Source organism: Hetaerina americana, unplaced genomic scaffold, assembly GCF_022747635.1.
Source record: "Hetaerina americana unplaced genomic scaffold, ioHetAmer1.1.p SCAF_67, whole genome shotgun sequence".
Lineage (NCBI taxonomy): Eukaryota > Metazoa > Arthropoda > Insecta > Odonata > Calopterygidae > Hetaerina > Hetaerina americana.
The window spans coordinates 55073-82603 of record NW_027287283.1 but is presented as its reverse complement, the minus strand read 5'-3'; the positions used below and the strand labels follow the sequence as shown (position 1 = coordinate 82603).

Here is a 27531-nt window from a genome sequence, read left to right as displayed (position 1 = left end):
TAGTTTTTTTTCTATTAGCTTACAAAATTTCGCAAGTTTTTCTTCACTCTCCTCATTTCAAAATAGAATGAAAATATTTGATTCTTAGACAAATTCAAAGAAACTGCGGGAGATGCCGCAACAGTAACTTTTAACGGAGTCATCCGCTAGTGTGCATTTCAATGCAACAATTTCAGAGCGTAAAAATCATTCGCCTTGACTGGGACTCGAACCCAGATCCCTCAATATCCGGTCGAGTGCTTTAGCCACTTAAGCTACCGAGGCGTCCTCTTAAACTCTGAAATTTTGGGGCTTTTAAAGGAACTAGATGTTATGACGAAATACCGTACATACAATGTCACATGCATTCGTAGTCGTGCGCGAGGCGCCACTGTCCACGAGGTTAAAGTTTCTTTGGAATTTGTCAAAGGGAAAACACCATACGTGTTTAAAGTTGGCTTTAACCTCGTGGACAGTGGCGCCTCGCGCACGACTACGAATGCATGTGACATTGTATGTACGGTATTTCGTCATAACATCTAGTTCCTTTAAAAGCCCCAAAATTTCAGAGTTTAAGAGGACGCCTCGGTAGCTTAAGTGGCTAAAGCACTCGACCGGATATTGAGGGATCTGGGTTCGAGTCCCAGTCAAGGCGAATGATTTTTACGCTCTGAAATTGTTGCTTTGATTCTTAGTTTTAAACTGAAAAATTACCGATGAACGATGAATTCAATGCTACTCTTTTCTGTATTTATTTGGCCATGGAGTATATTTTCATTCGACAAGTTCGTAAATAAACGGTCACTTTCATCATTTTGCTTTTCATTTTTGGTCATTTGCCTTGATCAATCCTAAGCCCGTCCCCAAAATTTCTTGTCGCACTTTCTTAACGATAAAGTTTGTCGAAGTGAAGTTACTGCCGAGCAGCCTATGGTATTTAAAATATTTTCGACTAAATGGCGAATGTCCTCGAGTGGTTGAAATGCCAGTGAGGTGGATTTCCTTCGTTTCAGAGCCACCAGAAATCGCTCCCTTCACATTTCCTTCCAACCTGCGCGAAGGGATGAGGGCTCAGGTCTCATGCTCGGTCATATCCGGAGACTTCCCCACTGGTTTGACCTGGAGGAAAGACGGCCGGCCCCTCGCCGTTTCCACCGGCACTGATGGGGCCAATGGTCCCATCGATCCCGACGTTCAAGAGACGAGGCAGCATTTGTTTGTATCATCCCTATTGTTCCTTCGCCTCGCAGCGCGCCACGCCGGCAGTTACACCTGCATCGCCTCGAACGCTGCGGCCACCGCCGAATATACAGCTGTCATGGAGGTCAAAGGTAAATCACTTGGCTTGCCAAAGTTCTTCTTATTTGAAATCAATGGATATGATCCATTTGGGATGGATACGAACTTTTTTTTTACTTTCCTGCCTTCGGTGTTTTTCTTACGCTACGTGTCATTAAAATGCATTTCATTGTATCCATGTGGACACGCCGTGTAATTGGCTATATATGAGCCATGTTCCTGCATTTTGATTATACTAGCTTAAAATTCCCACAGGAATTGTATTTTTTTACCTGCATTTTTTGGATAGTTGCGATTCGCATGTATCGTTTACATTACGTGCATCATTTGGATAATTTGCATACATGGATCGAATCACTACGCAATGAGTTTTCCGACGGTATCCTAAAGTATATGCAACGCACGTGCCATATTTGGTTCGCTCGTCCAAGTTGTGTGTGTTTTTCAGATCATTAGAAGCGTTTAAATATGTTGGGCAATACTTTCTGATACCCTTCGCGAAGCCTACGAGTAATAAGTATGCTTTAGAGATGTAACAATTATTAATTAGCGATGCATGATCGTGTTAAAGGGGCAATCGAGTCATTTTTGAGGAACAGGCCCATTGGTACTTGGGAATCAGGCGGCTAAGGCATTGGAATCGACTTCATTGATTGTAAGGTCAAAATTTCTAAGAGGCCATCCACCAGCAAACAATTATACCGATATATCTGCTTATTCTCCATCAAATATGCAAAACACCGTTTTGGGAACACATCTGGGAATATTCCAAGCTCCACCCTACATTGGAAGGTCAGACAATGGCAATGAATAAGTGAACTCTCTGATAGGCGCATTCAAGTAATTTTCTCTTATAAAACACCCCAATTAAGAGACTGAAACTAACAAATCACGATGTATCTCCCTTTCAGACTTTTTTCTTTCATATTCATCATTGATCTCCTGACCCCTCCTCCTGCCACGTAGTCATTCAGTGGCTTCCGATCTTGATGAGATGAGAATTTAGTATAGCGATGTGGCCCTGAATTCACAATCCTCTAATGATGCATCCCTGATAATGATTAATGTAATTTTCTTCATTATGCATCAACAGTTGCACCAACTTGGGCTATTGAACCTCAGGACACTGCCATCCTCTGGAGGCAACAAGTCGTGCTTCATTGTCAAGCAGATGGCTTCCCGGATCCTACAATCACATGGATGAAGGCAAGAGGTATAAATCACTGATCATCTTGGCCATATCAGTAATTTTTGTTAACCCAAATTTAAATTTGTTACACCTAAAATACACTTACCATAGTTCTTCATGCCATGCAATTTGAGGATGAATCAGTCATACTTTCATTAATTTCTTTACAAGCAACTGAAGAAAAGTAAATCAAGTACAAAATTCTGGGTGACTTTAAGTTTTTCAAATACTCATTCTTCATTGTTCTTTCACAGAACAAGAATATGACCCTCATAACAATGGGCATTGTTGATCAGGTTAATGGGGGTGAGTCTAAAGGCGATGATTAAAATGTTTTGGTAGCAAGAAACTCAGGCGCCTTGACAATAAATGAAAAGATAAAAAACGGCAACCTTATTCAGCTGAGGGGAATGGAAAATGCCCTTCCTTTCTCCTCCGGCTCAATAACCACTCCTGTCTGATAGACTACCCACTATTGTGCCTATCTTATCACTGTTTACAGGCACAGATGGGACAGACTACGTGGCTCTTGGTGTTGGAATGAACGGTTACCCATCATTTCCTGGATTATCTCCTCAGTATCCAGACTTTTCCTCTGCCGGAGGCTACCAACACTATAAACCAGGTTTATCACAGTTCCCGAACCAGGATTCAATGCATCTCATGCCCAATGGATCCCTGATCATTCGCACGGCTTCACCTGAGCATGAAGGTTTTTATTCTTGCAAGGCAACAAATGGTATAGGAGCAGGTCTCACCAAAGTAATCTTCCTGCAGGTGAATGGTGAGTTCCTAATGTTAAGTTTTATTATAAATGAAATTAGCATTCATAGTGATTTCCATTCATAACTCATTTTTAACATTCTTTAGACTGTTAATATTATAAAAGAGAGGTATTAAAAGTCTCCATGCTGGGGCTATGATACAATTTAAGGTTTTCTTACCGACTCCCATCATTAAAACTTAATAGCATAAAGCATGAAAAAAATTATGAATGAAGATGCATGAATAAATCCTTTAATTTAGAGAAGCTAAGAAATAATCAAATGAATGTCTGCTTTACATAATACGTGAATGACAATATAATAAATAAATAGCCATATTATAAAAATGTAAACAGCCATCTTTTACTGCCAAGTAATGTACCTTTCATGTTTACACAAATTTGGAAGATTCAAATTTCACCTTATATTTTACATGAACATTCTGATATTTTGGTTTTTTGGAAATCTGAAAACTAAAGTAGGCTCTTCAGGATCCCAAGGGACACTTTTGGACCATTAGTAGTTCCCTAGCAGCAGAAGTGAAATTAGCATGAAATAATAGATAAAAATACTATCTTTTATCAACATTATATTTCATAGAACTTGCCACGCTTTCTTTGGCATTTTATATTTAATTGGTATCCCTTGTTGTGTCATGCAATAGAAATTCAAGCATCTCAGTTGGCATTATGAAAGATTTTGACTTTTGGAGCTGAATTAATTTTTTCCACTGGCTCATCACGGAATTTTTCCCTAAACAGTCCCAGCACACTTCTATGAGCCTGTGACAAATATATCAGCAGCTGCAGGAGATCCTGCCGTCCTCACATGCCAAGCAGAAGGTGATCATCCCTTGAGGGTGGCCTTTACATCAACCCCTAGAAATGCACACGTACCACTTTCTTCAAGTAATGTTGGAACTCCTGTTGAATCAAGTGGAATGCACGGCTCCGGTCCATCCAAAGCCATCCTCCAACTGAGTGTCGTGACGCGGGATGATGCAGGCCTATACTACTGCTCAGCCTCCAATACTTATGGGGAGGACAGCATGGTGATTCATTTACAAGTGAAAGGTAGGTTTTGCTGCCAAATTGAACGTCTTTATTTAGTTTAGCGAATTAGGATGAGTAAAAAATATTGGTCTTCAGCATTACATTATCATAAAAAAGTTAAATTTCCATGGAAAAATGAGCTAATTTCATTTTTAATGTCCTATGTGTGATGATGGAGATATTATTTTTGTAAAAAGTCAATTTTGAGATTACAATGCTTCAAATTCCCATCTTCAATTCCAAGCTGACTGAACTTTGAATTGTCCTTTTTATTCCAAATAGACACTCTCATGTATAAAATGTTGAAACATCGCAGTCATTGAATTGGTCAGCAAGAGACCAAGAAAAAAATATTGATGGTTTATGAAAATTTTTATTCTAAATTGGGCAATAGTGAAAGAATTTGGAAAATGTGGGCAGATTTTGACTTTGACCTCTGTATTTTACTTGAAATTACCCTTTTTTCCATAGCAAAAAATGACATACTTATTAATGTTCATGCTCTTATAACTTTCTCAGTGATAAATAGATCTCAAACTCAATTGTTTCCATGCTTTGAAAATATGGGTGTTATTTATGTTTACCGTATTCCTATTAGACACACTCAGTCACTGTGATTATTTGGTTAGAATTTAGAAAAATATTTACATCAGGCAGAAAAGAATATTAATGAAATAATTACATGGATAAAATGGAATGAAAATATTTTAATGTTTATACTTAATGCAAAGAAAATGAAATTGCTTCATTGGAAATTTAACAGCTACCTCATTGTATATTCATCATAGATTCTCGGAAATTTGTCATCATTGCTGTTAAAACATTTATGCAGTTATTTTCCCTTTCCTCATACTTATTGTCATCTTCACTTTCATCTAGGGCATTGCTGTTTGTACAGTTTTAAAAAGACATAACGGTAGTCTCACATTTTACTTTCTACCCGAATGTTTTCAAGTAATCAGGAAAAATTTACAGCCCTTTCATTAACCCCTATGGTGTGATGTAATGAGTTTGAGCCTAATAACCTATCTGTCATATTCAAGTGGCAGTTTTTGCGATATTGTAGTACTGGCATGTATGTGCAGATCATTTCTCTTCATAAATCTCTCACGCTGACCCAGAAAAATCATCAATAGAAATGACTATTGCTAATTTTCTCACTCCCATTAAAAACATTTCACTGAAACAGGGCATGTAATTCTGCTCTTCTGGTGATTCATGATCCAGGCCTTAACATCTTCCTCAAGCTTTGGACATCTAGGAGCAGATGAATGTAAATGTTTCTCCGAATTGATCGGGAGAAAATCAATGCATTAGCAGAGGGGTGATATCCCAAGGGGTTTATTTGGGATTTATTTTAGGAATTACTTTCAAGGATATTTTAAAACTTCATTGGTTATCACTGGCCTAAAACAGAGATTTTATCAAAAATTTTTACAAAGAATTTTCTTAGCTTGATTTGGGAAAAATACGTAATAGTAAGTTTTTTTTACCAGAAAATCAGATTGTGTATTATAGTTGTAGGTCGAAGTCACATATACCTTGAACTCATAGGTCGTATTACATATACCCTCATCCCATAAGATTCAGATTGATTTTAGAGCATAATTTGAAGCAAAAAAAGTGGAGGGTCTTTGGGGCCAGGAAATATGGTATTTTACACCACCAAGTCATGTTGCTCAATTCAATCCATTCTTTTATTTGTAGTCTCAGTATTTCCTCGGCTGCTTGCTAACGCTTATGTACAGGTCTCTGATTGATATGTAAGGTGCTAATCTTGTAATAATTCCTTTGTTTAATTTGAATTTTTTTCACTTACTCCCCTCATTCTCTTCAGTATTTTAATCCTAAGATTGGTTTATTGCAGGCTTCTATTCTTCTCTATTCGTTCTGGTAAATCTATTTATAGCTTCTCTGTTTTACTTCCTTCTTTATTTGCCCTTTGTACTTGTTTCTAAGTCTTTCCGACATTATCTTTCCTCAATTTCCCCTTTATTATGCTTTTAACTGATCAAATGTGCATGAAGGTGTGTTCAATTCATCTAGTTCTTCTTTACCATAGAGTTTTCCATATGGTCCTTGCCACTTCTGCTCTTCTATACAAGTATACTTCCTTATTCCTCACTTTTTCTGCCCATTCAATCTTCAGCATTTTCCTCCCACACCATTTGTCAAAGGTCTCTGTCCATGCTGGTCCACCTTCCCATTGTTCCATGCCCCTGAACCATGGAGTGGCGTGCTCCATTTGAACATTTTGATGAACTGCCCCCTTGTTTGCAACCTTAGGTTCTTCGAAGTCAGTAGTACTAAGCTTAAGCTATTCTTTGCTTGATGTCATTCAAACTTCTTCCATCCCAAGTTATAGTTTCATGCCTTAAATTGTGATATTTGCATTCACCTTCCCTCATCCACACACAAGGATTTTAGTTTTCTTCTTGATGATGCCCATGTCACATTTTCAAAGTAAATTGGTCAATATTATTCAACTCATTCCCTTGCATACTTCATATGAAGACACTATGCTGTAACTGCTTTCAATAGCCTTGTTTAGATACCATTACTATTTCATCTCCCATTAAATAATGAAGTCCTAAAACATTTCAGTTGATTATATTTTCATTCAAATGAGAATGCCCAACTTGGTGGTGGAATCATAATGCCCTCACCTGCTATTCTAGAGGATTGGGTCCGATTCCCACCAGGGTGGGTTTTCTTCCACCCCAGGAGTTCGGTGTTTTTTATTGTAAAATGTCTGTGCTGTAAGTGCTCTATTTGCTGGACTTTAAGTAAACAAATAAATGACATGTTGGCTAAATCTCATATGTATTTGAATAAACATAATGGCGGCAAAACTTTTTGTGCCATTTGTAGGGAATTTAGGCTGGACTCCTTGCTCATGAGTTGGACAGAAACAATTCTGCTGGGTCTAAACAAACCTTGGCTAAGTATATTTAATGATTTCACGTGTACTTTCAGAGCCACCTCAATCTCCTGGCCGTCCAGAGGTGTTGGAGGTGGGAAGCAGGTGGGCGAATATAGAGTGGACTCCGTCCACATCATCACTCTACCCAATGGTGACACCACCAGCATACTCACCAAACAGTCCAATGGTGCAGTCACCAGCTTCCACACCACCCGTGCTGCACTACATCCTGCAGTACCGAATGAATGATGAAGTATCATGGAACAATCTCACAGTGAGCAACATGGTTGGGGCCGACAGAGGAGGAATCAGTGGGAGGGATCTGATGCAGAAGGCCAAGATCAGCAGCCTTAGACCAGCTTCACGATACAGACTTCGTGTCATTGCTGTCAATGAAGTTGGATTGGGTCCACCTAGCACAGAAACTACTTTGGTGACTACACAGGAAGGTACACGTCTCTACTAAATCTTTAATTTTGATTTTATTCAATGGCGTTGATGGTCAATTAGTCCTGGAATGCCTTTGAATAAAAACATCATGTATAGGATCAAAATCATGCACGTTATCAACAGAAATCAAAATTTAAAACAAGTTATTGCTACAGCAAAATTAAAAAAATATTGTGGTGATTATAGTCATAGTTAATAATGGGAATGCATATACAGGTATATATGTATATAAACTAAATATGTAGACATTATAGGAACATCATAAAGCAAGGCTCGAATTAGTTACTTGGAACTTAGTATGCTTTTGCAGGGGATAGAAAATAAATGTGCTAATATGGTTACTGATAAGAAAATATAGCAATAGAAATAATTACAATTTGAGATGAGTAGATAATCATCAATCATCACGACTTCGATAATATGTGGCATTTATCATATTTTCCCCCTTCCTATTCAGGTCTTAATTGTAAACTTCCTACAAATAATTCAGTTGGTTGCATAGGCCAATCAGTTGAATGAACTTGCAGACTACAAGTGCAATTTCTCTGAATTTTGTTTTCATGGATGATCAAATGAAAAATTAGTGAAAAAACTCCTGTGGTTCACAGTTACCTCCTTGGTTGTAAAATTAATCTTGTTTGTCATATATCTTTTGCATGAAATTGTGGCTTTCTAAATTTTAAAATCCCTTTAAAATAAAGATATTCCTCATATTACCAAATTCACATGAAGTAATACATAGTTTCATTATTTAAATGCTCTTATGCATGCAAACATTGCATCACAAACTCACCTAAACCAAATAAATTCAGTTTACAATACCAGAATCTTCAAAATTGATACAGGTGTTAAGCATTACTCTGATAAGTTAGTTGATAAGTATACTGTTCATACTTGTAGCTTTTTGGGCAAGGACTTTTTCATTTGTTCTTCATTTTATTTTGATCTAATATATTTCAAATTCCGATATTTTTATACCTTAAATTATAAGCTTTTATTTTATATATATATATATATATATATATATATATATATATATATATATATACATATAATAATGGGCTGACACAATATAACACAAATAGAAAAGAATACACACATTTAAAAGAGCACTCACACGGTAAATTGTTCGAGCTTTCGGCCCTCTCAGAGGCCTTCTTCAAGCTTCTTGAGTGTTCTTTTAAATGTGTCTATTCTTTTCTATTTGTGTTATATTGTGTCAGCCCATTATTGTGCCGCTCATGTGAGTTTTTCCGTACAATCGTTATATATATATATATATATATATATATATATATATATATATATATATATATATATATATATATATATATATATATATATATATATATACCTATTTCATTTTCTGATTGTTTCATTTTCTTCAAAAAATTAAGCTAAGTCAAATCATACAGTAACTCAAATATATTATAAGATTTGCAAAGGATTCCTGTGTCATGAAATCCCTTCCATATCTTAAGTCATAAATCCCTTTCTATTCTTGGGGAATTCCTTTGTGCTCAGGGCCTCCGTAGTCATATGAATGCTGCTGATTTTATTTACATTTATTAAAACTATTTTATTTCCTATATCAGCTCCCAGTGGACCTCCCACAGAAGTGGTTGCAGAAGCAACAGGTGCTGAATCTATTGTGGTCAGATGGAAGGTGAGTGAAAATTAAGCAATAGCCAAATTTCATTTATGTTGTTCTTTCATTTGAGTAATATTTTTTAATTGAAATTGTGTTTAAATTACAGCCTCTGCTTCCTACTTATTCCAATGGAGAAATCCTTGGCTACCAAATTGCTTATCGGGAAGTTCAGCAACCCAGTAGAAGTATGTCAAGCATGGGATCTAGCATGGGGTCCAATAAGGACTCCGCCAGCAAATCACCTGCCGGCAGAGTGAAAGTCCGGAAAATTAGAGGACAAGGTCGAACAGAGATGGTTATTACTGGACTACGCCCATATTCCCATTATGAAATTTCAGTGAGAGCTTTTAATGGAATCGGCCCTGGACCGCCATCATCTCCCAATATTGCTGTCACATTTGAAGGTGGTAGGTAAATATGTGGAATTTTAAGGAATAACAAACGAAACATTAGTAAAAAATATCATTCAATGATATTTTACCGATGCAATTAATAGCTGACAACAGAGTTGTTTTAGAGTTTTACTCAAAGGTTGCACAAATGGATAAATCACTTACCACTATTAATGACATCTTACGTAATCCAGTGAATGTTTTGGTGTTAGTGGTACATAATAATATCTGTTTCCCAATCAGATACTGGGTCTACTGTAATGGTTTTAGATGCATTTATTTGCGGTAAAAGCAATTATCTCCTAATAAATAGCACTATAAGTGCACACTTCTGATTCCATGCTTGGAAATTGTCTATACAGATGAAATAAGCTAATTAACAATAAAATACATAATCAAATGAATATGCATGTTGATTCTTTACCATGACAGGGTGCTATAACTTATATAATTGTACGGACACACATATAATCATTGGTATATAAAACTATAGGTATACATGATGATAGTTATCTCAATAGTGCCAATGACCTCATTTGGATATTAAAAGTTATCACCTATTCTTGCTGATTGGATATGTTTTTCATAATTAATTAATATTTTTTCTATTAAAAATCCTCGAAATGATTTGTGATTATCTGAAATAATTCTGATCTTCAAAGCTTCTTTGAATGATGCCTCAATCTAAATTAGAAAGTTTCCTTCCCTCTTCAGTTATCTCTTTCATTTATTTTTGTGCTGTTTTAATTTTTTTTATTTTCTTTGCTGTAATCTTATTCATGTATTTCTCAAATACAATATAGCACATGATGAAGGAATGCATATACCATCCTTTTCCAAATCATCATGCTTGAATATAGTCAGAATTTTGACTTCTCTAATATTCTCATATTTCCCTTCTATGTTCACTTCTCAATAGATTCCTCCCTCCCTATTGTTTCTTCATGTAAATGTGAAAATAATTTAGGCAGTGTAAAATGAATCATCTGTCAAATGTCAAAAATCACTTCGATGTTAGAATTATGAGCTTAAATTGTTCAAATAATAATTCCTTACAGCAAACATTCAACAGAAATACTTTCTTCATATTCCAATAAAACTTAAGAGAGCACTAAGGCCCCTCGCACCACAGTTTCACCATCAAACGCCCCCTATTGATAGGAGTCACAATGTCATAACTTTTCTTGTGAGTTAATGGAAAAAATAAGCTTAATCATTTTTAATGTACATTTAAACATTTATTTCAGGACCATATGGATGTTTTTGTGTGATAACTAACGGGGAAATGAAAAAACGGGGAATCCATGGGAAAATCTTAATTAAATTCCAATTTTGCGGTTTCATAAAATTTAGTTCCAGGATCACCTCCCTCCAATCTACGGTGCTCCCCCCTGTCCTCACAGTCCCTGTGGGTGCGCTGGGATCCCCTATCTCCCCGTGATCGCCATGGTCTGCTTGAAGGTTACAAAGTACTTTATCAAAGAACTGTTTCTTCAGACAATGATGCCCAGCTAAAGGAGTCAGCTAGTCATGGACGTTATTATGGTGAGATGTTCAACTTCTGTGATAATTTTTGTGTGGTATGCTCATGTCCCAGTGCTTTAGGAAGCTCTTTGTATGCGTAAATGCCACTGGAGATTTAGCTTTGCATTGCTGGAGCATGATGATTTTTGGAAACCTCCACTTCTTTAATGAGTTCTTATGCCACCATTTCAATGTCACTCAAGAGCCTTTACTCTTCTCTCTCCATTCACGGTTTGTAAGAGTTTATTTTCCTTCCCTAGAGAAAATATCATGCATTCCATTTCTAAGTTAAATAAGATACCAGCATCACGTGTGAAAATGTGATGAAAAGGTTGAAGAGAAATCATATCTCTCACTGATTAGGCCTCATTTAGAATATGCTGCTAGTGCATGGGATCCTCACGAAGTTGGACTGATTGCTGAATTGGATTGCTTGCGGTGTAGAGGAACTAGATTTGTAAAGCATTGTTTGGATAAACTGAGTAGCATATCAAATATATTTGAGGATCTAAGCTGGGAATCCCTCATGGAGGGAAGGTTAAATTACAGATGAAATCTGTTGCATGAAGGAGGTCCCTTTAGTGATGATGATGAAAATGTATTACCAGCCCCATCATACTATGGTAGGAGAGATCATGTCAATTAAATTAGAGAAATTAAGTGTAGAACAGATAAACTTAATATATAAACTTCCCCTTGAATGATGAGGGATCTGAATAACATCTCCTGACTGTGCTAAGGGGGCAAAGTATTTTGGGTCAAAAGTAGTTTGCTGTGCAATCACCCCCTGCCACACACCCTAGCGATAACTTGCAGTGTACTATGTAATGTATTTGAATGCGGATGCATGATTCTATATACCATTTATGTAGTATTCATGAACTGTTAAATAATATGATAAGAGAACAAGAGCTAATTATGAAATTATTTCAGGTATTTTCAAGTTGGATTATCATTATGGTTTGTTGATTACTTCTTTTTATAGTTTATATTCTTGGACTTTAATTTTAAGTAAGTTGTGTGCTTATAACTTAGTCTTTAAAAAAGAGCAATTTCATGTGCAAAATAAATTTCCCCAGGATTTTTATCAATATTTACCCATGCCTGATGTGATTCCTCTCTTGTGTCAGCTTCCCATTACTAGTGATCAAAAATGGAATTATAACCCTTAATCATTAGTGATAATTGCAAGTCAGATTATGATGAAATTGGAATATTTTCAGGTTCAGTGGATACTGGAAATGACGTTGAGGTAAAGCGCACGACAAACTTAGAAACAAACCTGCATGGCCTCTCGCGGTTTACAAATTATACTGTTCACATTCTGGCGTTCACATCCATGGGCGACGGCATAAGATCACCTCCAGTTTACTGTGCAACAGAGGAAGACAGTAAGTTCATCAATATATTTCATACTTAAATTGTGTTCATTTCACTTTCATAATATCTGTATTTCATTGAAATAATTAAAATCTACAATTTTCTGCTCTATGGCCAAACATGCTTGTATGTGATAATGCAACTGATACCATATCCCATTGAGTTAGTGCATTATAATAATTTAAATAATGAACTTAGCACAATGATTGGCGTAAGGTACAATAGTGGAGCAGCTGGAAGAGTTGTCAGTTAATGAGCTGTTCATGGAGATGAAGTACAGCTTTAACAGTTCAAGATATATGTGCAGTGGTATGCAGATAGGGGAGGGCAATGCATTGGATGGGATAAAATTTGGCTCCTAATATTTTGACATCAAAGCATTATAATTGTTATTAATCATTAATTTGAAGAAAGCATTATTAATTATCTCGCATGTACAAATTTTAAATAGCAATTCCTATGTGTGACATGAAGCAAATATTTCTAATCATGATATTTTATTGTTTCAATGTGTAACTTTATTCTTGTGAAATTTCTATCTGGTAAGTCACTCCCATTTATATTTTCAGTTCCAGGACCACCGGAGCACATCAAAGCCATTGCCCTCAGTCTAGATGCAGTACTTTTAGCTTGGTCACCACCTGCTAGTCGTAATGGTATTATAGTGCGCTATAATGTATATTACCATCCAATTAATGGGGGGAGTACATTCTCTTTACATCACCAAGCAAGTAGTTCTTCAACTGGAGGAGTGGAGGGCATACCAAAGGTTAGTGAGTGCTCAACTTGTTAAGTTTTTATCTGTGTGTTAAAGTTCAACTCTAGAGGTCTTTAAATTAAAATGGTTACTGCCCTGGGCTATATCTGCCAAGTTGGACAATATTTTGTACATTTAAAAAAAAATACAAAGTAAAGCCGATTGCCAATGAGCGCACAGGCATACCTTCTCTTAAAAAAATGTAATTTTCCACCTATTCCTTTCCTGTTTATTTTTGTTTTTTTTTCTTCATGCTAAAAATCATTTTTTCTCATAATGTAAAAACTCAATTGTACATTCGTATGAGGATAGACACCAGAAAGATTTCAGAGGCCACATGTATGTCATCATGTAACTGTAATGGTGCATTATCCCATGGAGTTAGGGCATTATACTAAATTAAATGATGAACTTAGAGCAATTGATTTCACTTATCAACATCAGGCTTAGAAAATTGTTACAAACCTCCTTATTCTATTCCATCCAGGAATTTTTGAGGAGTGATAGCCATTCTTTATGCCACCAGAGCTGCACCACACGTCAAAGGCCATAGTGTTTCATTTGCAAGTCAAATGCTTAGAAGTGTGAGTGCAAGAAAGGAATGGCAATCTGATGGACTGTCATTTCAAGGCACTTGTGCTGAGAATTGAAATGGGCTCCCATTCATTAATTCTAGAATTTATTTGATTCACCTCTTTCTTGATTTTCCTACCCCCTGATCTCTTCCCAAACCCATGTTTCTTTGTATTTCATTTTCTCCTCTTAGGGATCTTCCTCGGTAGTTCCTTCAAACGCTTCAAACGTTTCAATTGTTTCTATGTGTTGATTAAATGTTTTCCGATCTTCAGGCATAGAGGTGTTAGTAAACTTGTTTTCTTGTAGGAAGTTTTCTTTTTCTTGCTATTCTTCTGGGTTTATCTTTCTAGCATTTTTCAATGCTGGTGATCCTGCCTCTCAAACATAAAAAATTGTGTCCTTCCCTTTGCTTTTGATTGTCTAGCTGTATATTTATTTATTTTTGTTCCCTCAATCATGGGAGTCATCCAAAATTGTACATAACTAATTTTCTTTTGGTGAGTTTTTTTCGGAATAGTGGCGATGGAAAATTTTCATTTGGTATTCACCATTTTGTTCAATATCCATACATTTCCAGAAATTAATCAAAAATGTTAACACATGGTCTACCGAATGATTGAATTTGGTTGCATTAATGCATGTTTTCCCTCCCCGGACTACAACCTTGACGTGGTGGAAGGGCTTGTGCGTTCCGATGACCCCTAGAGCTGTACTGGCGGGAGTAATAAAAATTGCTCCTGGTAGGGTCACCCATGCCAGATAGGTCGAAGGTTAGGAGCCAGACGAAAGGTAGTCCACGCAGCGTCTGTTCCTCAGTGAGGCGGCTGCAATGGCGTCTGACCCCAGTGGGGCGGCCAGTAAGTGATGGTGTCACATTAAAAACACTATTGAGGAAGGCAACGGGAAACCACCTCAATTATCATTCCCAAGAACAATGTGATGGACAATAGAGATATTTTGAGTCCAGGCAACCACGGGGCTCGGCCCAATCGGCCCTGTGTCGTGCCCGGCAGCGGGGGAGGCAAGGCTTCCGCGGTCGTCATCCCACGAAACCCTTGCAAGGGAAAACCAGCAGCAGCAGGACAGAAGACGCAGGAGAAGAAGACCAAATTAGTTAGAATAGGAACGTGGAATGTTAGGACAATGATGAGGACGGGGAAATTGGAGAATGTTAAGCGAGAGATGGAAAGGGGAAATATAGATATTTTAGGTCTATGCGAGGTGAGATGGAAAGATAGCGGGGATTACTGGAGTGATAAGTATAGAATAATATACAGCGGTGGGGACGAGAGCCAACGAGGGGTCGCCATAGTATTAAATGAAGAGGTAGGAAGAAGCGTAGTCAACATAGAGCAGGTAACGGATAGAATACTACTAGTGGAGATAAAAGCAGAACCGACGAACTTAGTTATTATCCAGGTATACATGCCACCGAGCAACCATAAGGAAGAAGAGGTCGATAGGATATACGATCAGTTAGAGGACATGATTGCATGTGTTCCTGCAGGGAAACATTTGATAGTGATGGGGGATTGGAATGCGACAGTAGGCGAAGGAAGAGATGGTGATGAGGTGGGGCACTACGGTTTAGGCACGAGGAATGACCGCGGGGAGAAAGCAGTTGAGTTCTGCAGGAGACAGGGGTTAGTTATCACCAACACTTGGTTCAGACACCACAAAAGACGCAGGTATACATGGAAAATGCCAGGTGACTCCGGAAGATATCAGCTAGATTATATCCTGGTTAGACACAGGTTTAGGAACAGTGTGATAAATTCCCACAGCTTCCCGGGAGCGGATGCGGACTCAGACCACAATTTAGTTGTTATGAAATGTAGCGTACGTTTTAAAAAGATAAGGCAGGGGCGGCGAGTTAGAAAATGGAATGTAGAAGCATTAAATGGGTTGAAAAGAAAGGAATACAAACAGGCGGTAGAGAAAATCATGGAGGACGGTAAAGAGCTAAGTACTATTGAAGAAAAATGGGAATGTATCAAAAAAGGGTTGTCTAAAGCGGCAAAAGACACTATTGGAACCGTTAACGCTAAAAGGACTCGTAAACCATGGATCACGGATGAGATGATTACAAAAATGGATGAGCGGCGAAAATGGAAGAATATAAATACAGAATTAGGCAAAATGAAGTACAAAGAATTGAACAATAAATTGAGGCGGGCAACAAATAAAGCAAAGGAAGCATGGTGGAAGATGCAGTGCGAGAATATGGAAAGTCTGCAGAGGAAGGGGGAAATCGGTGCGCTTTACAGCATAGTTAAATCTTTATCGGGAAGTAAGAAAGGGAGATCAACGATAGCAGTTAGAGATAAGGCCGGTAAGGTAATAGTTGACGCAGGAAAGATCCAAGAGAGATGGAAGGAATATGTAGAAGACCTGTATAGTAAAGAGCTTAGACCAACAAAGTTAGACATTGAAAAGGAACATGACGTAGAGGAAGATAGCTTAGGTCCAGGCATACTAGACAATGAGATAGAAAGGGCATTAAGGGAGATGAAACTAAATAAGGCCGTGGGGGTAGATAACATTCCCGTGGAACTTTTGAAATGCTTGGGAAAATGTGGGAGGAAGAGGCTATATGGGCTGATCCGTAGTATTTATGAGGAGGGAATCTGGCCGGAAGACTTTGTGAGATCAGTTTTAGTTCCTATTCCGAAAAAGGTAAAGGCCACGTCATGTGAGGACTATAGGACAATTAGTTTGATATCCCACGCAGCTAAGGTTGTTCTCAGGATCATAAACAAAAGGATAGAGAGTAGGGCAAATGATTACTTAGGGGATGATCAGTTTGGGTTTAGGAAGGGGAGAGGTACGCGTGATGCCATTGCAGTAATGAGATTATTAATCGAGAGGAATATAGAACACAACCAGGAGGTATTTGCCTGTTTCGTAGATTTCGAAAAAGCGTTTGATAGAGTAAATTGGGAAAAACTAATGAGTATATTGCAGAAAATAGGAATAGATTGGAGGGAAAGGAGGCTAATCCGCAACCTGTACATGTCTCAGACTGCTCAGGTGAGGGTGGGAAACGGGGAGTCAGGATGGGCAGTGTTAGGAAGGGGTGTAAGGCAGGGTTGCCCATTATCACCGTTGCTGTTCAACCTGTACGCAGAAGAAATGATCAAAGAGGCATGGGAAGAACTCGAGGTAGGAATGAAAGTGGGCGGGGAATTCGTAAAATCAGTTAGGTTTGCTGATGACCAAGCTTTAGTTTGTCAGTCAGCCAAGGGGCTGCAAGCATTGCTTAGTGAATTGGAAATTCAGTGCGACAGGTATGGGATGAGAATCAATATTAATAAAACAAAGGTTATGCGATTTTCTAGAAAGAAAAAGGCCAAGCTTAACATTAAAATAGGAGGGCAAAAGCTAGAGCAGGTAGAACAGTTTACGTATCTCGGTAGTGTTTTGGACCAACACGGTCAAAGTAGTAGGGACGTAAGGAGAAGAATTGCGCTAGGCAAAGAGGCTTTCACAAGGAGGAGGGAGTTGATGACAGGGACTTTGAGTAAGGATGTTAAGAAAAGACTCGTAAAAACTTTGATATGGAGCGTAGCTATGTACGGAGCGGAAACGTGGTCATTGAAGCAGGAGGATAGACGTAGATTGGAGGCTTTTGAAATGTGGGTGTGGAGAAGAATGGAGAAGGTGAAATGGACAGAGAAGAAAACAAATGAGGAAGTACTTGGTATGGTGGGCGAAGAGAGGGGTTTGTTGGGAGCAATCCTATGGAGGCAGGAAAAGTGGATGAAGGGGGTGTTGACCGGCAGTGGGATGTTGAAGACTGTGATAGAGGGTAGAATGTTGGGCAAAAGAGGAAAGGGAAGGAACAGGATAGGGTTGTTGGACGGGATGAAGGGAGGAAGGAAGTACTCAGAGATGAAGAGGGACCTGATATAGAGTAGGATGATTGATTTTGTGTTTTGTTAGGAGTAATGAAATATTTGTTTGGTAGTTGTGTCAGTCCAAAAACCTACCTTAACCGGTAGATTACTTAAAAAAAAAAAAAATGCATGTTTGTCTCAGATTTGAGATGCTTTTACCTATGTAACATCTATGATTTCTTTGCTTAATGACAATATGTTTTATTTTTCCATAGGATGTGACCAAGGAAGTTGTCTTTATATCAGGGAATGATCTCCACACATTCACTTATGAAGCCCGCAGGTTGAAGGAGTTTCAAAGATATGAATTTTGGGTCACAGCCGTTACAGGAGTGGGAGAAGGCCCGTCCAGCTCAAGCACTATTATTGCTCCAACTTCAAGAGGTTTGTTATGAATAATTGCACGGCATTTCATCATTCATTTAAGTGTAAATGTTTTGCAAATTTGTTTGCCTGTCAAAAATTTTGATGTTTTATTCAGGTTCACAGTCATGCTACCTACTTCACTTTTTCAAAACTTTTAGTTTTATACGGTGGCTGTATGGCAAAAACCTCCCCCATGCCAAATTTCAAACTAATAGACCATGTATGATGGCCCAAGCATCTACAGGTGGAATGTTTAAATCTAAAAAAACCCGGAATGTAGGGGCATTAAATTTAGGATGATATAAGATTTGAAAAACGTTTTTATAGATCTATGGCTTATGTGTTGCGTAAAGAAAAAGTTTCGCTCACTCATTTTTTACTTTAATTTATTGACGTACATAATCAAAAAAGCATGCCTACTCTATTTTCAAACCTGTAAGAAAAACATACTACAGATTTCATTGAAAAGACTGTTATTTTTCAGTGCCCGCACGAATACCAGCATTTCCGTTGAAAGTGAAAGTGAGACATGGCCAAAGTATTCGACTCGACTGCCCGATAATGGGAGTACCTTCTCCAACGCGGAAGTGGCGCCGCCTGGCTGGACAAAATAAACTGAATGGCGTTCATGTCGCTGGTGACTCAATATTGCAGGTGACGGGTCCAACGTTGACTCTGACTGCCACATCAACTGGAATAGAAGGCAACTACTCGTGCCAAACAGAAAATCCCTTTGGAACAGACTCAATCTGGTGGGAAGTCGACGTAATGGTGGCTCCCTCACCTCCAAGGCTAACACTTAGGAAAGCAGATGCTGAGACAATAAGAATCCAGTGGAGGCTGGGAGACAGTGGAGGTAGTCCAGTGACGGGTGAGCAAATCTGCTCTTTGATCAGTGTACTGCTGCTCCCTCATATCATTGAGGACCTTGCTTCAGCCTCTCTAACATTTGCATTGCTTTGAGTTTATAATTTCAATGATATGCGCTGAGCTGTAATTCAAGTGAAAATTTTTATTCAATTGAGTACATAAGGGTAACTATTAAATCAAAGGAAAATTCAGCCCTAAGTTACACTCTGAATTCTAATTAAACCAAAATAATTTCCATATTTTTCAATGTGTTGTTTTATCTGTTAACTGAAAATGAATGATCAGTCTACATTTGTACTGAAATGTTAAATGATGATGAATATTGAAAAAATCTTGCTATATTGCGAACTAAATATATCAAGTTACTAGGAGTATTTAGCCATCCATATTCCTACGCATATAATATGCAGTAGAACTACCATATCGATCGGTAAAAGGTATATTTTGAGGCATTCCAAGGCTAAGTGAAATCACAGATAATTGCAAACTTACATACATGTGTAGTAGCTTAAGTAGTAGTATTACTCTTTTTCCATTTTCATGCCTGCAGTCAGATTATCCTGGAAGAGCATCTTCCTATTATTCTTCCGAAGAGTTACTCTGAATATCCAACTGCTCTTTTGGGCCAATGTTGACAATTACAACAGAACAACTAAGAATGAATGAATAACAGTATAAAAATGTTGGATTATTCATACACTACAGTGTAGGCCATAGATTTCCTTTGTTTTTATCCTCATGTTCCTTCATCCGTCCTGTTAAGTGGAAGGCAGGAGAGGAAGGTATTTTTTGCAAAAACACTTGAATGACTGGACAAAAATTCAGGCAGGGAGAATAAAATAGAACTATATGAATATGTAGGGGGTTAGGCCTTTACCACTCACAATGGTAAGGATTTGAAACTTAGGGATTACTCTTTTTTAACTTTTTATTGGCCATTTCTGATTAAAGTTAACTTTGGATACTGCAACTAAAGAAGGGGATTGAGATGGTGCAGGGGCTAACGTACTGGCTTCCCACCCTGAGGGCCCGGGTTCAAATCCCGGCGGTGTTGAATATTTTTCAGAGGTATCTCAATCCCTACTTGAGGTGCTCTGTGGAGGGCACTTTGAGTGAGCGCGCCGTCCGTCGGATGGGGTATTAAATTGCGAACCCCTTTGCGCCTTTCATAAAGAGTAGACTTATGCCGACGCCGGGTTTCTCTCCACCCTTCATCCTTTCCTGTCCATCCCCTATGGCGCAAATGACCTCAGCTGTCGGTTACCTCCCCTCAAAACTACTACTACTACTGCAACTAAAGATATGACGGTTCTACTGTAAATGAGACCATCATCTTGCCGCAATAGATTCTATTTTATGAAATAAACTTAAAATTTCCAGGTTTTATTTTGAATTACAAGAGAGAGTTTGGGGAATGGGAAGAGAAAGTGGAACTGGAACCAGATACCCGAGAATATACGATAAAAGGCTTAAAATGTGGTTCTACCTATCACCTAAGATTGGCTGTGAAAAATATTGTTGGAACTAGCCAATTTAGTGCCACTCTTTCGGTGACAACTAAAGGTTCAGGTATGTATGATTTTATTGGCTTCAAACTACTATAGTTCATACAAATTTAAGAACTCTTTAAAATTGGTCTTATTTTAATCTGGTGCTTAAAGGAGGAAGACATGATAGTTGGAGGTGTTACAGTGTGAATATCACTGCAAATTATTAGCAGCTGCTCTTAAAGTTAGTTAATAAATTAAAGCAAATGTTAACTATTGTCAATGTAGTGGTTCTACTAATTAAAGGTGCCTTCCTTAATACTATCTACCACATTAATTGATTTAAACTGCAGGAATATCACAGTGTAAATAATCCTTGATCGGGATTCAAATTCAGTCACTTGATTTCCATCATAGTACATAAACCGAGAAGGCTACTGAGACATCCTCTTCCCTTGTGAATGTCTAAACTAAGTAAGCATAAATACAATGTCACAAGTAATTGTAGTCATGCATACTGTTCTACAGTCTGTGGAGATAAAGTCAGTGTTGAAACACAGAGGTGTAAAAATTCAACTTTGAAACGCAAAAGTGTTTCAACATTTCATTTGAACACTGAAATTCCTACATTTTGCTGCAGGAGTTTAATTAGCTAGGGCTTTAGGCTTGAAATTCTGGGGAGTCAGGTTCAAATGCAGGTCAAGCCGCTTTTAACGCTGTGGGTTTTTTCATGCTGTAAAATTCATGTATTTTTATACACATAGCATATGGCTCCATTGAAGTAACTGTCACAACATCTCCCACAGTTATTTACAATTAATTGGTACTTTTAGTTTACTAAACTTTTTATTGAATTCATAGATTTATTTTAAGTTCAATTTTGCTAATATATGCATTCTTTTCAGGAGGTTAACCTTTCATAATTACTATGACAACATGTTTTATTTCAACATAAGCTTTTCCAATCCCTTCATGAGCCAAATTTTTTTAAAACTATCAGTCCAGGAACCTGAAGTTCCTTTTTTATGAAAAACAATCAGCTTATTGAAATATTTGTATACATTCAAGAGCTTTTTTAAAGATTAATTATCATGAATAAATAAATCTCTAAAAGGAAAATCACAGAATGCAATGGATGAGCATTTGCTTTTTCTGTTACACTTGTGTTGACTTTTTGAGTAAATAATCATTTAATTTTATAATTTATATTCTATTGAATGTGAATTCCATATAAATTCACTAACACTGTTGAATCTCTTTAGCATGGCTTAGGGCATCCATTTTTTTCAAATATAATTTCGCCTTTAACTGGTTAAAAAGCTTCTGTTAATTCACAATCAAATTAATACAGCAAAAAAAAATAGCATCTTTATGACAACTAATAGTTTTTATCCCTTTCTTTTGAATGTGATTTCAGCATTTGAAATTCTTGGTTATTGGTACCTGCTTGCTAAATTAACTCTTGAAAGCATGAATATTTATTCTGTTGGCAGCACCACAAGTCCCAAAGCAAGAAGATTTTCTCCAGACCAACTCAACATCAGTAACAATGAATTTGGATGCCTGGCCTACTGGAGGTTGCCCTTTGCTGTATCTGGTGGCTGAATACAAGGCACTAAGTTTGGATAGAAGAAAGGAGTCAGGGTCATGGAAACTAATCTCAAATAATATTCAACCCCTAAGGGGAGACTCAAATCCAAAAGAGAAATCTGGGACTTATTGGGAACAAAGTGGAGTCCTTGGTTCTGACTGGGGACTCTGGGGGGGAGATGTTGTCGTTGAAGAAGAAGATGAAGCTGTTTACGTTGTTCCAGAGCTGCTACCAGCAACTTGGTATGCCCTCAGAGTGTCTGCTCACACTGATGCTGGCTCCATCAGGCATGAGTTCTTGTTTGCAACTCGTAACTTAGCTGGGGGTAAGTGTAGCCAATATGTAATTCTTTAAACTATTCTCTTAGAACAGCATAAGTTAGTAATTTAAGAGTAATTGGTTTCTTTCAAAGAATCCCTCAAAATAATTGTTAAACAATGTGTTCTGTTAGATAAACTGCACATGACTGTAGTAAAATGTCCACTCTCACATGATTTGAAATGACTTTTTTCCAGAGGTGATCAAACTTCCACCGGATAATGCTGCACATGACAGGACAGGGAAGAATTCAGATCCAAGAGGTTTGGGTGGTAGTGGTGGCAACAGTTATGGGGGAAGTGGCTATCCATCTGTGGCATTTTATGCTGATCCTGGGGTGGTTGTGCCCATTCTCTCCGGCATCATATGCGCCATAGCTGCAGGGATATGCATTGCATTAGCTGTGAGACGTAAGAGGTCAGTTTTAAGATCATTTTACCTCACAATCTAATTGGTATCTTTAATGTATTAAGTGTGCTCTTCTCTGGAGGATTTCTCTTATGAAAAGCATTATTCATGAAGGATCTCTAAAAGTGAATTCATTTAATTCACCTTCAAATGTACATATGTTGATTGAAAAATGCATGCATAATTATTTTTCATATTGCATTCCTTCTTGTATTGTTCACGGAATAATCTTCCTCATGTTTATGAATTTCAGCTGCATAATTTTCACCACTTTCTTCTCCTGCAAATACCCTCTCTGTTTAATGCAATGTGCATACCCATCCTACCATGGGCATCTTCATCTCACCTAGTTCGTTTATCTCATTAAAATTTCACCCTTAATAGTAGCTTCAGCCATTAATTTTTTTGCCTCAACATATCACTTGTTCTTGTCATTTTAATCAATTTATTAAGTTATTCATATATTTAAGTATAAAAAGTCAGTGTGCTGCTTTCATTGACGAGCCAATGACTAATTGATCGTTTCCCTTCCGTTCTAGGTATTACCATGGGTATAAGCAAGGGGAGCAGGTTAATGAGCGAGATCCCTCGGGCACAAAGACTTTGGCCGAACTGGAAAACCAAAGAAATAATGAACAAAGGGTATGTTTAGCATCCTATTTCTCAATAATGGCTTTGTTCACTCCTTTGAAGCTCTTCCACCAATTTATTACCAATTGAAGCTTACTAATTAAAATAAGTCAGTTTAGCATTGTCACTAGTCAGCAAATGTGCTGCTGTAATGTGGGATTGAAGATTCAACTTGTTGGCTCCCTTGTCCAGGGGTCAAGCTTGATTGGGGGCATTGTTGAGATTTTAGCTGACTTCTCTATCAATGCATTTATGGCGTAGAAATGATCTCATGATATTGGAATATTTAATCATTTTATGACAAATATATATTCACGGTGAATATAATTGTGGCTGCCATTAAAATCAGGATTATATAGTTTTAATGTGGGATTACAATTTCAAAATCATGGAACTTGTGGAAGCATATCGTAATCATGGACGCATTAACTTTTGAGAATTGAGCTGCGTGGAAATGCAATGAAAATGCTTAAATATTTCTAAAACTCTTTTTGTAAACTATTTTTTAAATTCTTAATTAATTATTTGATTCTAAATATGTTATGGGGAAGGATGCTTTCAAAAATATGTAGCAGCTAATATTTCTGATATCAGTTTTTGACTTGTAACTCACAGGCAGAAGGTCCATAATTCAGAGGCATGAATCATTACCAGGGACATTGCAAGTACATGTATTGTAATGTAGGTATTACACTAAAGTGATAAGAAATACATGATTTTATAATAATTACACATTCATAGCTTTGTCAATAGCAATAATCATTAGATTAGTCTGTGATCTCTGGGATTTACCTTCATAACACCTGTTTGTGAAAAACATTTGACATTCACTGTCCCACAAAGGTTTTGTACAAATATTCTCCTTCTTCTCTAATATGTATTGCGTCCAGTGAAATTCATATTTGATGGTATAAAAGTTGACCTTTTTTTTCCAAAATAATCACTTTCAAATGTAACGCCATTAGGTCTAGAAACTAAGGTGAGACCTTAGGGTTCCCATCAATTAAGGCAGCTTTGTTTTTCTCCCATTAAAATTGGTTTAATAAATTGGCTCCTCTAGTCTAAAAATCATCTACTGCATAGGTAAGGTTAAGTACCAGCGAACTTTTTCCTGAATATACCCGACTGAAATTTGGGTGCATCTCATATTCCATTCTCTATGGTTTTACATGTCTCCTTCAAGATAGTCGGAATGAATGATGTTAAATAACTATTTCACGTAGTCGTGATGCCGTTAGTATTTCTAATATGTAAAACCATGAAGATGTGGTCCTGAGCAAAGACTTTGCCATGGTGACTTAGACTTCATCAGTGAGAATTAAAGAAGAGATATTGAAGTAAAACGTCCTCCAACAATGATCAGTAAGAATCGGCATTTTCTCTTTGCATACCAAGTCATACGACAGTTCACATCAGATGAAAAAATATCATTCAAATACTACAATTAAGTACTGTTTAAGTTGTGGTCAGAAAATGAATTAATTTATATTTGGACTAATCTGAAAATTATGAATATCAAGCAGGTAATTGGCTATTGCCAGGAGAGAGATCCTGGAGACCAATCAATTGCAACCCACCAGCTGTATTCGCCATCTCCGGGAAGGAAAGGAGAGTCTTCACTGAGTGGCCAAAAGAGCAGTGACTCTGCATCAGGTCTGTGGGTCATCAGGGATTTTATTAAGCTGTGCAAACCAATGAATGGGTTCAATAATCAATGGCAAATGAATTCCACATGTTTCATTGTATAAAAGTTAATTTTGGGCTATATGATGGAAAATGATGACCATTTAAATGAAATAGAAACATTTTAGCTTTGGCTTACAAATTATGTGCGCCAGGGAGCATGCGATCCAATGCTTATCAATTTCTGTAATTGAGAACAATTTTACTTAATGAATGTCTGTAACTAATGATTTCACTTTGGTTAATTATGGCTTACTTTATGTTTATTCCAGTTCTTGCTTAAACAGAGTGATACACAAATGGAAAAATATGAATCCATTATGAACACGTGAAGAGTTAATATTTTTCCGCAATAAAAAATAAACATTAAAGCATTCAGAAAGTGATAATGGAAAGATTTGTAAAAATATTTGTATAATACAACATTTCAAAATTATTTAAAGTTCTTCAAGTGCTCTTTGGCTTAAAATTTAGGAAACTATAGTATTTTTAAAACCTATAAAAAATGTCATACACATTACAAAATTCAAATTTATTAAAGGGACATGATTTGCACTAACTTTTTCTAGATAAATCCCATTTTCCTGCATGTTTATCTGATTTTGAGACTTATGACAAACATCATCAATAATAGAATTTTAAACTTGAACTCCTGAAGTCAAATAATTCTTTATTCCTGTCCTGTCAGGCATTCCTGTAACACTGTATGTACGGTATTTCATCACAACATCTTGTTCCTTTAAAAGCCCCAAAATTTCAGAGTTTAAGAGAATGCCTCAATAGCTTAACTGGCTTAAGCACTCGACTGGATATTGAGGGATCTGGGTTCGAATCCCAGTCAAGGTGAATGATTTTTACACTCTGAAAATGTTGCATTTGGGTAAGTTTTTGCTCAATGGCAGAATTTTATTCAAAATGCAAAACCTTCTTTTCAAGTTTACTAGAACGTGGTTTCTCTTTATTATTAATACTTCCTTTTAATTTTATTTGTATTTTCCTTTTTATATTTCATGAATCCCAGGTCAGGATTATGAAATATGCCCATATGCCACCTTCAGCCTTCCCGGAGGGGGCAGCAGTGGCAGGGAGGTGAAGGGACAAATGGGACCAGGAACTGGTGCAATGGACTATTCCATGAAATTTCACACTTTTGGAAACCAAGAGTGCTATGCAGGTCAACCACCCTCTCCATCAATGGTCTCTTCGGAATCAAAGTCCGATAAGAAACTCAATTGCCCTCGGGCACGAAGAAAGTCAAACGTTGGGCCTCAAGGCTTAAGTCATTCAGGAGAGGCATGCAGTGGGACATCCAAGAGTCCTCCTGATGGACTAAACTTGGGTGAGTGTGGATTTTTTCAAGAGAGTTTCATAATGATTGTGTGATCAAGTGGAGATGGACCAGTCCGAGAAAAAAGTCAAGATCTACAAGGGTACAAATTCACTCTCCAAGCATCATGTGCCAATGTCTGTCTATTGTTATTTATGTAGAGAAAAAGCAGGGATGATCAAGATATGTTTTCTGGTAACATAAATACTGTGCAGTTCCAAAGCTGATGAGCATTTCTTACTGATGTGATCCATGCAGCCAAAACATCTATTGATCACATTCAATGCTGTTAACTACTCAAACCTTGGGCTGCTTGAAATATTCTGTGAGCTTTCAACGATAAACTCCCATCCAGAGTACGCCTCATCTTCATCATTCAGTTTTTACAAAAAACACCCTCTGTTTAGTTTAACTGAGCTTTGTGAGTTTTCTCATGACCTTTTACAAAGGTCAAGTATTGGCAATCATTCCCATATGTCACCTTAAGTTTTGTCAATCACTCAGTTGTGTCATCAATAATTCAATTGTAATACTAAAGTGGTAAATTCTACAATGAACAACAATTTTTGTTATCATAGTCCCTTGAACAGTAATAATGTCTTTTATGGATGTCCAAATGATGATGGACATGCCTAGTTATAGATATTGCCCTTGTTTATATGATTGTGAAATCTATGAACATATTCAGTCAATATGTAACACAGGAATTTCATGATTCATCTCCCATTAGAATTGGGTGCAGTAACTGTTCCATTATTCAAATATTACCTTTTGCCAAATATTTCATTATTATTGGCAAAGTAAAATTCCCTTGGAGAAGAAATGTAAAAGTGTTCAAAGAGATCTCAAAATTCAGTTGGTATGAACAAGAAGTTATAAGAAGAAGTGCATTCAAGAAAATTAAGCTGGTCAATGGAGTCGGTCGGAATGGCAAGAAAAAGGGTGTGGTGGAACCACTTCATATTTTTGATACCTTAACTGGTGGTCATAGAGTACCTAATTTAATCTTTTGGAACATT

The 27531-nt window shown here is 37.3% G+C and overlaps 1 protein-coding gene across 1 annotated transcript; it reads left to right on the top strand.

Moving 5' to 3' along the window:
* The first annotated feature begins 1830 nt into the window (after nucleotides 1-1830).
* On the top strand, nucleotides 1831-26568 carry LOC139696073 (cell adhesion molecule Dscam2-like). The gene is made up of 18 exons (XM_071594697.1): nucleotides 1831-1885; nucleotides 2372-2491; nucleotides 2970-3251; nucleotides 3993-4304; nucleotides 7260-7655; nucleotides 9252-9322; nucleotides 9414-9714; nucleotides 11053-11244; nucleotides 12447-12614; nucleotides 13173-13372; nucleotides 18048-18216; nucleotides 18683-19069; nucleotides 20449-20637; nucleotides 22049-22471; nucleotides 22662-22881; nucleotides 23412-23514; nucleotides 25026-25155; nucleotides 26207-26568. Exons 1-18 carry the CDS (start codon nucleotides 1831-1833, stop codon nucleotides 26566-26568), a joined length of 4080 nt encoding a protein of 1359 aa, XP_071450798.1.
* The last annotated feature ends 963 nt before the right edge of the window (nucleotides 26569-27531 follow it).

Coding starts and splice junctions, on each gene's coding strand:
- LOC139696073 (XM_071594697.1), top strand. CDS start 1,831: ATGCATGATCGTGTTAAAGGGGCAATCGAGTCATTTTTGAGGAACAGG. Junction 4,305..7,259: donor GATTCATTTACAAGTGAAAG/GTAGGTTTTGCT, acceptor GTGTACTTTCAG/AGCCACCTCAATCTCCTGGC. Junction 7,656..9,251: donor TTTGGTGACTACACAGGAAG/GTACACGTCTCT, acceptor TTCCTATATCAG/CTCCCAGTGGACCTCCCACA.